General features: G+C 40.9%; 1 protein-coding gene across 1 annotated transcript in view; it reads left to right on the forward strand.

Annotated features, from left to right (window-relative positions):
* The window catches only part of pcdh1a (protocadherin 1a), a 73,109-nt gene that overhangs the window by 51,799 nt on the left and 6,995 nt on the right, over nucleotides 1-14,315 (forward strand). Inside the window, exon 3 of the mRNA XM_054626492.1 lies at nucleotides 2,840-3,059. Within this exon, the coding sequence (XP_054482467.1) occupies nucleotides 2,840-3,059 (220 nt within the window). The remainder of the gene's footprint in view (nucleotides 1-2,839; nucleotides 3,060-14,315) is intronic.

Genomic DNA, 14,315 nt, shown 5'->3' on the forward strand with positions numbered 1-14,315 from the left:
ATCTCCATCTCCCGCCTCCAGTCTCCCAGAATCTAATCCTTCTGCTTGTCCCCTCCAGCCAAAGCGCCGTTCGTGTCTGCCTGACCAACTCCCCACTCGTGCTCAGCCTCCCCTTTCCATCCTTCCGTCTTGCCGCATCCCTGCAGCCCCCAAGGCCTGGCAAAGGATTTGTGCTCTGACTAAAAGGAGAATCTATTTCCCCATCTCTGCAGCCTTAGCTAGTTATCATACCCAGGAAACATGCTGACTCTATGGAGTGATGCCTTGAGGAGAAGTTTAAGCAAGAATCCATATTTAAACAACTAAATACCCCCTAACATTGAAATAGCCGTGGAGCCTCAGCGACCTCCAATCATTTTTTTAAGAATGCACCGTTGAAATATATCATGTCGATGACCAGGCACATGAGTCAATAGCAAGTTTATAAAAGTAACACAGAACAGTAGTAGAATAACTTACTGTTGTCTGGTGTAATGGATGAGTTCTCTATCGAAACTTGTTAAAAATGGTCTACTTTCACTTTTTGTACTGTTGTATTGTAAGTTTTTGAATAAGATAAATCAATGTTATTTACATTCTTTGTCAGTAAAGATAAACAGTGTGTTCCTATTTACTCGCTCTGTATAGTTTCACCAATCAAAGAGCATCTTTAATAGAAAGAAAACAAGTGTGATGTTTTTATCCCCCAAAACTTCTCATTGCCCTCTTTTTCATTCATGCTACAAGCATAAAAATAACTATCCCAAACAAAGACATGAAAAGTCCTTATTTTCTTATATTTTTGTTTGGTTTCCATTAAATGTTCGTGAAAACAGAAAAGACCAAGTCAGATTTCTCACAGCAAACTATGTATGATTTATTGATGTTTCGATGTAGTAGCACTGCTGGGAGAAAAAAAAATATGATGCACCCAAGATTTCAAACAATCATATAGATGAAAGACCAAGAGATGCATCTGTGAAGTGAATGAAATGTGACATTTTGAGATGATGGGGAGACGAACAGGTTTTCTGGAAACATTTTGAAGCCCACTAACAGTATTAGGAACACGGTGTTGATAGCACTTACCTAAGCCCTAAAAGCATTTCTCAATATCTGGTGTGTACGTACTAAAAAGGCTGATGGTTTGAATGATTTCTAGCATGGATTTGTTTGCCAGAAAAGTGGTCGAATGGTAGAAAGCACAGACCCGTGGTATCGATCTGGGCTGACTCGTGCAGTGGAGGCAGCCCGATCTGCTGTATCAGTGCTTTCCTGACTTTTACGAGTGTGCTGGGGGGGTTGGGGGAAGAGTGCGCCCGCACGTGCACCGTAAGGAGTCATCTTTCTGTTGTGGATCGGTGGCAAGTAGCCATTAGTAAACTGATCTTTGGAAGAGGAAACTTAATGGTCTCCTAACTGTATTTACAAGCCATTCAATTTGATAAAGGGTGTGATGTTGAATGATTTATTATTTGCCGCTCCGCTCCTCTTCAAGCTATCGAATTTTTGGATTTCATCAGTATTTTTATTCCTTCATTTACTCTTTCATTCTTTTTTCAAATCTCATCAGTATAACAGCGAATGCCAATCTAATTATATATTTCAACGCTGGCATAATAGTGACTGTCACAAACTGTATTGCCAAAGCTCTATTTTGGTCTTTTTGTCAGCCTTGTTCAGATCTTCTCGGGATTCCTTTTTTAGTTAAACTGAAATATTGTCTAGCTATCCTCACGGTTAAACATCAATATTAAAATATGGAGATAGGAAGTAGCTCACTGGGGCTACTGATTCACTTACAAATGATTGTCATCAGAATTAATTTGGCAGTGGAAGATTTAGAAAAATGAAACTTTTCGCTGACTAATAATGATAATAACAGCAATTATAATTATCTTCACATTGAATCTGTGCAACACGATATGATACTTTTCTTTATAATATGTGCTTTCACGTCCACACGGATGTTTAGACACAATCTCTTTATAAATCTCTATACATAGTCCACCTTTGGGGTTCTGGTTCTGATTGTATAAATGGTTGACAATAATACATATAATTATACATACAGTAATACATGTCATTTGTACATCTTTCATCTTTTTCTGTACATACTGTACTCCATCTCCATTTTGAGCTCTTGTCAAGAAGGAAAACGGATATAACAGCAAAATTCTTCACAGTCTAAACCTATACTTTTTCATTTTCTTAGATGAGGAGTTTTATATTAAGTACAGTATTAACAGTCCAGGATTGTATAAGATAAGATAAGATAATCCTTTATTAGTCTCGCAGCGGGGAAATTTGCAATTGTATTTGGTAGTAGACACAATCAAAACAAGTACTTGAAAAGTACATCATCTTATTCATTATTTACAGCAAACACATCGATCATACATTGCAAATACAGGACAGTATCATACAGCATATTTAAACACATGTCCCATATTTAAGTATTAAATGTGGTGGTATAGCATGGGATATCTAAAAAGTGTATGTATTCTGAATTTATTCTGCTGCCGCTAATTTGCAAACTCATTATTAAGGTCCATAACCTCACGCTTTTCATATATTTCTACCTTATATAATCTGCAGAATAATAACAGTGCAAAAGACTGTTTAATATTTAGAAGCGTTTAATATTTAATACTATTTTTCGACTTTTGAGGAGTGAACTTTATGAGGCCAGCACAATTCAGACGGTAGTCTTAAATGGTAGAGTTCTGAGCTGTAACTGTTACCATCCAACCTGCTGGGCGTCTCCACGGAAACATCAAACGAAAGGAAGGGTGTAGTCGAAAATACTTTCCCTGTGTCGGAGATATTAATTTGTTGTCTCTCTGTTTTTTTTTTGCAGCACCCCCATCGGCGAGTGACCTTCTCCACCACCAACCCCGTGCAGGACCTGCAGGACGCCTCTCAGCACAGCTACTATGACAGCGGCTTGGAGGAATCGGAGACTCCCAGCAGCAAGTCATCGTCTGGTCCACGCATTGGACCCCTGACCCTGCCTGAGGACCACTACGAGAGGACCACTCCAGATGGCAGCATTGGAGAGACCGAGCACCCTGAAAATGGTACGCTGACAATCCCTCTCTATTCTGTCGTGTTCCCTATGAATATGCATTTAAATGTAAATTACTCTAATAGGCTCTTTTTGTGTGTTTTTGGTGTGTTTTTTTTTTGCGATGGAGACATTGGTGGGAGATTTGTTGTTGTTGCTCTGTGGCCATTTTAGAGTGGAAATGCTGTGGCACCCGTGACGTTGACTTGCTGTGTTTGTCGATGACTGCGTGAAATGTTATTGGTTTTTAAGCAGACCTGTGCTTGTGTAGGTGGTTGTGTGGGCATATATGAATGGATGTGTGTGTGTGTGTGTGTGTGTGTGTGTGTGTGTGTGTGTGTGTGTGTGTGTGGGATCAGGGCTGGAGTTAGCAGTGCCTCCATCCTCCTCATCAGCAGGTCCGCTGTCAGACTTCCTTAATGACCCTCTCTCACAAGTGTGCTAATTAAAAAGCCCAACTAATGGAGCATTTGCCCTCTAAATAAATCTGAACCATGACATCTGTGCAGACAACACTGTGTTTACTCTAAGCATTTCCTTGCCGCAAGCTGGAGCCATGTTACACTGCAGATTACTGTAGGTGAGCAGGAGCCATTATTTCTAGGCACAGTAATCAATTCACAGGCTGAACAGCGATGGTCTCAGTATAGGTCTGTATATAAAATAAAAAAATCTGAACCAAAGCTGTAACTGATGTTTTCTGAACTGTGTATCGTTAAATTAATTTCGCCACCTTAAGCTGCCAAACATAATCCATTACCTGTCTTGTAACACACTATGATAAGTGATTCACATGGTGCCTTTCCTGTCATTGTAGCATTTTGCATTGCACCGCTCTCTGGATTAGGACACTTTTACATGGCGCTGGTCTCGGCCTTCTCCTTATATTTGTATTTCATTAGTCTGTTGTGGTTTTTAAGAGGGTGTGTGGTTCCTGCTTTTTATGCACATGGATTTTAGGGCTAAGTAATAAGGCTTTTTTACTGTCTTGTGCAAAATAGGGTATGTATCAGCAAACACTTGATAGAGCTGTTGATCAGCATTGACAATCACTTTGTCACAGTGTCAGTGAAAAAGACACAGATGTACCTTTTGTCAGTGGGGCTGTACATCCTTTAGAGCGGAGAGAGATTCTGGGTTTCTTTTTTTTTTAAAGCAAGGAAAAGAAACTATTTCAATCCCAAGCACTCCCGGTTGCAAAAACGTTGCAGGATCAAAGGCTAAGATGTGTCACCGTCACACCAAAACAGCAGATGACAAAGTTCTATTATTAGTGCAGGAGTGTAGTTGCGTGGTGATGCATTGCCTCTTTACTAGACAATCATGTTGGATCTCGTTAGCTAGCTTATTCATCTGTATTGCAAATGTTTATTGTTTATTTCTTAATGTCAATTAGTGACACCATTATTTGAGTATGGGAGGGGGTGGTGGGAATGCTAAAGAGGATAAGTCCTGCCTATAGCGCAGTTCCCTCTGGCTCTATAGAGGTCAGAGATTGCTTAGCATCCCGGTTAATAGATAGAGTTAGTCACCCATGTACAGATTGGCTGTTTACCATGAAAGCCCACTGAAGCAAATTTGTGATTTGTTATTTTGGGCTAAACAAAATTAATTGAATTGAATTGAATTGAGTTGAATTGAATTTAACAGCCCATGTGCCAACAGTTGACTATTTCCTTTTGCTCTTTGCACTTCGGATCCGTAATATATGCATTTTCTTTTTTTTGCTATTGCTGAAGCTTATTATTGTGTTTGTCCCATCTGCAGAAAACAGGTTTTGTCAGACAGGGTTTTCTTTGTTGTCAGCAGCAGGAGAGCAAGATTGCGAGTGGAGATGGAGCAGTTTAAAAAATGAAAAGATGGCACAAGATGGGGGAGATGTTAGATTGTGACAGGGAGCGGGGACTAAGAGTGTCTGACAAGGAGGCAAAGCCCATAGGATGAGCACATAGGACCGGGAGATGTGAAGATGAACTGCTAACCAAGGATAGACCTAATTAAAATGTGATTCCCACTGCAGGGAGATAACAAAGAGCCCACATAAAATGAAGGATTAGACAGAAAAATCAAACGAGACGGAGGAATTCCTCCCCAGCTCCACCTGAATGGTGACGTGAAGTCTTTTTTTTTTTTTTTTTTTTTTATAAGCTATTGAGTGACAGCGTGACAGGTTGTACTGGTGCAGAGCTTTGTTCATTGCAGTAGAGATGACTGACAGGCTAAAAATGGGGAGGTGAGCATGATGTGTCACTCCATTTAAGTTGGATGAAACGCAATATATGAACCCAAAGACTGTCAGCCTTTGCATCACGGGGCCCCGAAATATTAACATGGATGTGTGTTTTGTTGTACAAGTTGAGCGTTGACAGTGGTGAATCTACATTGCGAGAGTATGTCAATGGAAAAACTGTAGTGGAATATGATGTAGTTCATGATATATTTTAGATCCACTTTTGGAAATGATGGTGTCAGCCACACCTTAACTGAATTGGTCTTGCATTAGCCTTGGCTTGGCGGTCATTCCAGTGTGACTGCATCTCAGTCAATGCAGTTCCTTTACTCAAAAGACCAGGCTGCAACCTCCGATTCTGAAAAGTGAAGACAATGGAGAGGTGTCTTAAACTTGCATTCTCTCTTCTAGCAATCAGGGGGCGACTCCTCCGGTTGCAAAAAGAAGCCCGACTGAATGGAAGTCTATAAGAAAACGACCCTACTTCTCACTTGATGTATTACCTCAATAAAAATTGTGAAGATGAGTTTATGGGCTCAATCTCTAGTCTCAAATCTTCTTCAATACAGCATGATGATTATTGAGTAAATTCTGTTCCCATTTAGAGAAAAATAAATGAGAAAGCAGGATATGCTTTAGGGTGGGATTCCCTTGGTAGTGACAAGTCACTACCAGAGCCATATACGGCATCTTTACATCACAAAAGAAGATGGCGACGGCCACAATCCAAGATGGCGAGGGCCACATTTTCTTAACTTGAGGCCAATGGGTCACATCACGACGACTACTTCCACTTCTTAGATACAGTTTATGTTTAAGACATGCTCATATTAAGGATATTTATGCCAGTGATTGTTTATCAGCAAATAATAGATTAACGCAGTTGATTACATTATATATAATGTTGCTCTATGTCTTTTGAGGATCCTTGCAGACTGAAGTCATATGACCTTCGTTGGGTTAGATCGGGTAACAGAGAGGAAGGAGAGTGTGTGGTCTGTAACAGTCTCTGGTTCCCTGAGGTACCCATCAACATATACCCTTGTGGTTCTAGCCTTTGGAATTAGGGGAAGATTCAAACTACAGTAATAACATTTCTAATATATGACATGTATGCTGCTTGATGTGCAGCAATTAATTTCTGGAGTTCCTTTTTTCATATGCCTGAGCAGCTGCTCCCATTTTTTTTTCTTCTAATTCTTGTCTTCAGGCTGTGTTAGAGTGCATTCCATTTCAGTTTCCCCATGTGTATTTTCCACTCTTATGTTTGGGCGTGTGTAGCGTGCACATCGCTCAACTGTTGGTTAATCTCGTAAAAAATGTTTATCCGTCGGTTTCGTGAGCGTGTGCACCTGCATGCATGTATGTGTTTGTTTGCATTGGAGGGTGTTGCATCACACCCCGAATCTCTAAATCATTTTGATTACAGTGGTATTTTACTTTAATAGACTCTCATCATAATCACTGAGCTCTTTAATTCTTTTTAAATTGATTGCTTTAGACAGCATGAAAACTGCTTATCTTGTGCGTCTGCTCGCTGTCAATATGCACAATGTGTCCTCCACAGTAAAACATTTAGAGGAAGACCGAGGACCGGTCTCTGTCTGTCCCTTCTGTCCATCCACCATGTCTCAGGCACTGCTGATCAGGTTTTGATTAATGGTCCAGGTAAATCTTATACCAGGTGGCCATCTGGAACCCCCCCCACAGTGTTAATGTTTTGTGTTTAAATAATGAATATTGCTGGACATATTTCGTAAGCCATTTTGGTGTCAATTGCAAGTGACAATTCATTTTTTTAAAGATGAGACCACCCTAACATTTTATGTTAATACTTTTAGGGGTCTCAAGAGTCAATCACTATTTTTCAAACACTTGATTTACCGTGTTTTTGTCACTCAAGAATACTTTACTTTGATTTTGCTGACACTGATTAGACAACATTTATTATCTTTAATTCTTGAGCTGACTTTGTCTGATTTTGTTTCACTTAGTTTCTCACCTCTTTGCATAAATTGTTTATCATAACAAAAAAAACATTGCCAGCTTTTTTTTAATCTACATCAACCCAAGCCATTGAGCCTATTTTGAGCCCCAGCACACACCTGGAGTCACATAAGACATAACTAACATTATTTAACCTCTGGCTCCCCAAAAACCCTGGGCGTGAGTCATCCAGGACTCTCGATAGGCCTCTGGTCTCTTCTTGGTACACAAGTTTAACCGGCAATCCCGTCATGTCCAGTCCAACCGAGACAATAATCACTCTCCCGGGTGTCACTGGTTAGGCATCTTGGCTGTGATATGAGGGTTAGCACCGATAGGACACTGGTGGATTGAAGACTTGCACCAGCTAATACACACACACACACAACAATAACTCAATTGACCACAGATGGAGGAATTTTGATGTGGCCCGTTGCCCAGCATGAGGTCTCCCTGTGTCTTCCTCTGTGCGGACTCACTGCCATATGGGCTATTGAGAGGGCTGAGATAAAATAGAGTAAAATGGTGTTTGCATGATGATGAGGTTCTTTAGTAATGCTGTCTGATTTTTTCTGCCTTAGATCTATCAGATGATGCATGTGGCGTCGTATATTTGTTCTTTTTGAACTCCTGTCAGGGATTTTCCTCTGCTTTCAGGGCTTGCCATATCAGTATCATACAGGTTTTAGCCATCACTGCTTTGACATCATGAGTTCCCTCTGCATATCTGGTTTTGGTGGCTCGCTCGTGTACAAAGCAAAGGGAAACATTTTCGATCAAAGAAAGATTTGGAGGAAGACGATGTGCAGACACAGAGGCAGATTGTCAGCATGATGGGGCTTGTTTGTCCTGTGAGTGTCAGTCTGGGCCCCTGCCCGGGTGCCAGTAGTGCTGAAGCAGGGCGGTGAGTTTCCTCCGACGCATGTCGTTGTATCTTGTCAGAGTCCCTGCCTGTTGTGCTATGAAATGAAGCAGACCATTTCAGCCTGTACCAGCCCAGTGGCCTATGCCAGCCACTGCTGGACCTGCCACCACCCGAGCAGGGACAGGTCATGGGACTGGCAGTTTTGTGGAAGCTTCTTTTGAAAAAAAAAAAGTCCTTACAAGTGGTCCCCTAAGGCAAGTTGTCATGAGTAATACGCTTATAAAGCCGAGCTCATTCTAGCACATGCATTATGCTCTGCTCACATCAGCCGCCGCTATTTGTTAACCCCCCTCCTACAATTGTTTGTAATTTCATTTCAGAGCAAATAGGTCACTGGAAGAGCATAACTGGAGCAGAATTAAACTCCATAACACCGTGGACAATGGTTAAATGCAGCCCTTTAACAAATGACTTTGTGGGAGAATGCAGCTGAATCCAAAATGGAACTGATGATGTGTCAACGCGTCACAGCTTTGAATGTGTCTAGATTCCCCTTCGCCCAATTTGAATCTAAAAAATGTGCTTCCGCTCGTGTGGTCACTCACAATGAGACCAACACATTCGTCCCCCAAACTTTGGCCACACACATTACAGTGTTTGTCAAATGACTGCAGACAGGCCAGACCTTTGAACAGGCACCATGTGAGAGAAAGGACATGGTATCACAGCTCTGACCATTAACTGTAGCAAAGTATGTAATTGGCTTAATATCTTTCAGAGTGAACTGACACATTATTCTCTGGCAGAGATTGCAGCCACATGTGAAATCCAAGTCCCATTATTCCAATAAATCTACCGCTTGCATTCAATTTCAGACTACCTTCTTTTAAAACATAAAAGTGATTTCTCTGTAGTTTCATCATTTTGTCCAGCTGACTGAAATATTTTGTAGCAGGTTGTCATAACCTGAAAGTTATTTAAGCTGTTCTTTTCACAGTTCTAATGTGTCGTAAGTAGTTTTTTGTTTTTTTTATCTCTTTAAGGAAATAGAGGAGAGAATACAAAAAAATGGAAAAATGGATGTTTTATAATAAAAACATGTATCTAAATGTTGTTTGAATAATAAAGAAGAATAAAGCAATGATCATAAGTGATTTAGTAGAAGGTTTCTGGAACATGTTTCTCAAGACAGATTCCCAGTCCTCTTCACTTTTAATTGAGATATGCACAAGCTACTCAGCTCTTATCCACATGTAGCCTATATAACATGGATGAAAAAAAATGAAAAAACACAGATGAGTGCTCTGAATTATGCGCAGAAAGAAAAGTCCACGCATATAAGCACACATTAGGTTCCATAAATAGTGCTTTTAACACCATGCTGCCACTGAAAATGTCCGGTTTTAGCACTAAGCTTGTGAAATGAATGTGTGAGCCAGTATGCCTAAGCCAGTATCCCTAAGCTTTAGATGTGCTCATGTATTACTCTAACAAAAGTGGATGGCTCTCTGTACTTAGGCAAAAAATTGGATAGCACGCTGCCTGCTCTTGCTACGCCAGTGAGTCTGGGCAGCAGCATGCTGAAGCAGCAGGTTTGGGGGTGGTAATGTGTGTGTGTGCACGTAAATGCGGGCTTGAAAGTACAAGTTTACAAAGACACATGGAGAAAAAATTCTTAATTAGCCCGGTGTAGCTCGTGGCTATAAGAGACACTCTCTTTTAGTGTCCACTGGCAGGTCCATGGGACCCTGAGTTGAAACTTTAAGGATAATTATGGAGGCAGAAATAGAAAGTGGCGGTAGAGCTCTGTGCTCTCTGTGGGTCTTACCCAGTCTCACCCCAGATGTGATTCGTAGAGCAGGTAGAGCGCTGTGCATCGGGGAGGGGATGCTGGCTAGGGGCCAGATCCACTTCAACCTCAGTTGGTCGGGCAGCTCAAGCCGGCATCAGAGAAAGGCCCCCAGGGGTCACCTCTCCATCATAGTGTGATGGCGACCGAGAGCCGCTGAACCTCCCTCTAACTAGTGTTCTGCCCTTCAATGATGGATGGCACTTGAGGGACTGGAATTGTACTGTATGGGTCTGACATGCGTTTCCTTATTTCCAGTGAGTTACAGAGGAATGGAGTCGCTTTCGCTTTCAGGCTTTCTCACAGTCAGTTGAGGATACGTCAGAATTCACTGCGGTTCAAGGACCTTACAAACCCGATGAGGACTACATCCAGTGAAACCGAAGGAGTCATCTGTACACTAAATGGAAACTAGCTGAGCTTTTTTTTCTTCTTCAAATTGAAATATCCTCCAGGTGTTAGGATCAATTCCTAATTTGCAGTTTTGTGTTAACATGGTATATCATGCAGTCAATATTCTACATGCCTTAAGCTAAAGAGAAATTACTTGAATTTGTCTTGCTTAACCTCATGGCCAAGCGAGTAAAAGGGTTTTGCATTTAATGTGACATTAAACATAACATTTACAGATGCAAACATACATTTGGCTTTCAAAAAGTCACTTTAAAAATCCCTTTCTGGCACATGCTATCCCTATCCCTATTCTCAAGACAAAAGGAGAGTAATTGTGACAGAATTTAGCACAAGGATGTAGATTGTTTCCATCATTTCTGCTGGATCTCTGCTCTAATTAAAGAGCATTGTAAAGCGTTCATTTTGGAATATGAACGATTTTTGCTGGTTCTAGACTACAGAGCTAAAACAGAGACATGATGATCTTAGTACAATTCCTTGGATACCACCAAAGGTCCATTTTATTTTTAAGCAATTATACGATTTTGTTCACTTTCCCTGCGGCTATCTCCCTCTCAGATGGCCATGTTGCAAGGTCCCAACACTTGTCACTCATCTTGATGAGCTGTCTACTTTGAAACAGTATCTAGCCTGGAGATGAGGTACCCATCAAACATGCAGCCACCACAGGCACTGAAAAAACAGATGGCGAGTGCAGCCACTTTAATAAAAAAAAAGCGACGGCAATGTTTACTCTTGTTGGGCATTTGCTGCGTGTCTCTTTTTTGTCCTTCTCTTCCTGCTTTCCCACTTTATTGTTGTTATTGCTTCGGCTCCACTTGCACTTGATAGCCCCAATTTAGTTCGCCACAAGCCACATTCACATGACACAAAGGCATGGCGGATATGCCAAACATAAAAAAAAAAAAATCTTGCTGAGAAGTCTCTGCATTTCAGCTATGCACACCAAGGGTCACAGACAGACCTGGGCTGCTGCGCCGTTTACTTGACCCAATTTACCCATCGGTTCATTAAAATTTCATTCTCTCAGACCATAATGTAGTGGATGTTCTGTCTGTTTATGTTATTTTAATGTGATGAAACATTTATATTGCTGGTTTTAATGTCCCTTCACAAGACAGGGCAAGTGCAGGTGTGGTCTTCCTTCAATTAACCAAAATACTTTGGGCCTCCCCGATGGGCACAAATGTTCGCCGCCTCTTCCCTCACATTTACTCTCACACCGAGCAAATATTAGGTCAACTGGGTTATTGCGTAAGATTGTTATTTTCGTCGGAGGGGTTCAACAACATCAAAGGACATGAACATTGACCCGTCTTCGCCATGTCGAAGCTTGCGAAAGTCAATCAAACACATGCATCTGAACGCAATGGATCAGTAAGGAACAACGGGGGGGGTGGAATCACGCTGGCCTTAAAAGTCGATATGATGACCCCCCGCTGCCTTCGGTGTTTTGGGTTTCTCTTTAAGTCCATATTTAAAGACAGAAATTTGTAGTTTCCTTTAATAATTATATTCAATCAATGTTCTTGATTCAGTGGGATTTTTTTTTATTTTTTCCCTTGCCTTAATCAAAGCCTTGTTAGAAAAAGCTACCGCCTGGCGGAGGGTAGAGACGGGTGGAGCAGCATTGGGAAATTGCTGCTGTTCTTTTCCTTTTGCCACTCTGCTACACAAAAGGCAATTTTCATATTTCATCATGTTATGAAATTCAAAATTGTCCTGCTCCAAACACATGGCTGTATTGTTCAGAGAATTGCGGGCGCGGGGCTTTCCATCCGACTTCTTTAGTATTTTGACTTTCCCAGATAATTGTCAGTCATGCAGCGACTCTCTAGCTACAGTAAATGGTCAAATAAAGCTCTGCCTCTCCAGGGTAGTTATTTAGCCGCTGCATGGACTGCTTACATGATTTCTAAAGATCCGATTTTGTGAGATTATGTTGGTGTTTGTCCATACTTGGCATTAAAATGATGTGCCCCCTGTGACTGTGATAATAATAAACATAGATTTAAATAATGAAGTTATCTCCGTATATCATGTGGGCTGATATATGCATTTTGCCCAGATTGCATCCCAGACTACACTGCAACCTGAGGCTGACCACTTGGTTTCTGGTTTGAGGATATGATTTATGATCGGATGATAAGTTGTCCTGGAACAACCATGGCCATGGGCAAAGCTATATAGCACACAAGATATGGAAATATGTTGAGATGGACACTACAGAGTAAAACAACGCTTTCAGTGCATTCTTCATTTAATTTCTATTTTATATCATCAGCATACGTTTGTGCTCCCTAGTTAACCACCTTTGTCTCACATGCCGACTGACTCTGGAAATCAAAGGCAGAATAAGCAAAGTGATAACATCTTGATCGAAAGGGGAAGGAAAAACAACAACAAATGGATCATGGAAGACATCCGTTTTACATGTCAATAAGATCAATGAGTGAAAGATAGGGAGCATCAAAGTGGTGCATAGGAATTAACTCCACGTGTCCTGCGAGGAAAACAATTCCCTCTTTGATAATTAGGGCTGTAGATCACATTTAAGGAAGACTTTGATTTTAGTATTGATGAAAAGAAAATTGCAGATGAGTTGTAGCCACATTATTTGGTTTGATTTGAACATAGAAGCTGTAAAATCCAGTCAACATATTGGGACATTTCTCACCTCTCTCCTAGTCTTAATAGAAAATTTAAAAAAAAGCATTTTCTACTAAAATCAAGAAAGCAGATTTGTAGCAGGTTAAATCGACGCTCTTAGAGACAGGTTAGTATGTGGGTGGCAAATAAAGATAAAAGCACAAAAGCAACATATTGCGACCTGAGTAGAAAAGCCCATTACAGTAAGTGTTTCTAGGAAAATTCAGTTTAAGAAAATAAAAAGCTTAAATGCAACGGATATTTAAACAGTAAGACTGAGTGTTTCCTTTTTTAGCCTGTTGCAAAATGAAATATCACCTACCTGCTGGTATGAGGCCATGGAGCGCTGCCACCGTGGTAGGAAGGGCCAGAGAGTGCAAATGTGAAAGCCTAAAGCAGGAAGAAAGCTTCAAAGGCAGGGACCAAGAAAGAGACATTCAGACACAGAGAAGAAAGAACGTTTGGGTGTGAGACAGGAATAGACAAGTGACTCTTCAAGTAAATGTCACACAGTAATCAGAGAAGGGTCGGGCAATAAAACGGTCTGTTTAATTATCATGACAATAGTTTTCATTAAATCCGTCATAAACTTCACCAAAAAAAAGTATTTTTGGTATTCTTTCTTTTTTTCTCAGCCCCGTCTTTACTTCCCACCTCGGCGCTGTCGCCAATTATCAAGCCAAATAAAGTCTTGCACGTTTATTAGCTTATCTGCTCCAGAAACCAGACTTCTGCTTCCACTCGCCGAACGGAGCGGAGAAGAGTCAATCAAGACATTCGGATGGAAATGTATTCTTAACCTTTCCTGACCGAGTTTGGTTAAGCTTCCTTGACCTGTGCAGAATTTGTAATGGAGTTACACTTTGTGGCACGAAAAAAGAAAAGAAAGAACATCACCCTATTGAGCGTCCAGTCACAACCCCATGCCACAGGGATTTAGTCTACATTTCTTTGAGCTTTTCTAATTAAATTGCACAGAAAAGTGAATGGGAAGTGTGTGGCTTCCTATTTCAGGAGTGAGAGAAAGAGAAGAGGGAGCAGAGTGGGCCTAAATGTAATTATGCAAGCAGGTGAGCACATATGATAACATTATATCATTTGTTAACCCTTTACAAAATATGTTTCCCGATAAACCTATGACAGCTAAAGTGTCTGTGCAGTATATCCCTCCTTTTTATTTTACACGTGTATAAAGTAACGGGTCTGTATTTTAATCCTAATCAGCATCCCTGTGTTTAGTATTACACCCTACATCGACTATGGAGCTGCCCGCAAT

The sequence above is a fragment of the Anoplopoma fimbria genome, chromosome 24 (assembly GCF_027596085.1).
Source record: "Anoplopoma fimbria isolate UVic2021 breed Golden Eagle Sablefish chromosome 24, Afim_UVic_2022, whole genome shotgun sequence".
Classification (NCBI taxonomy): Eukaryota; Metazoa; Chordata; class Actinopteri; order Perciformes; family Anoplopomatidae; genus Anoplopoma; species Anoplopoma fimbria.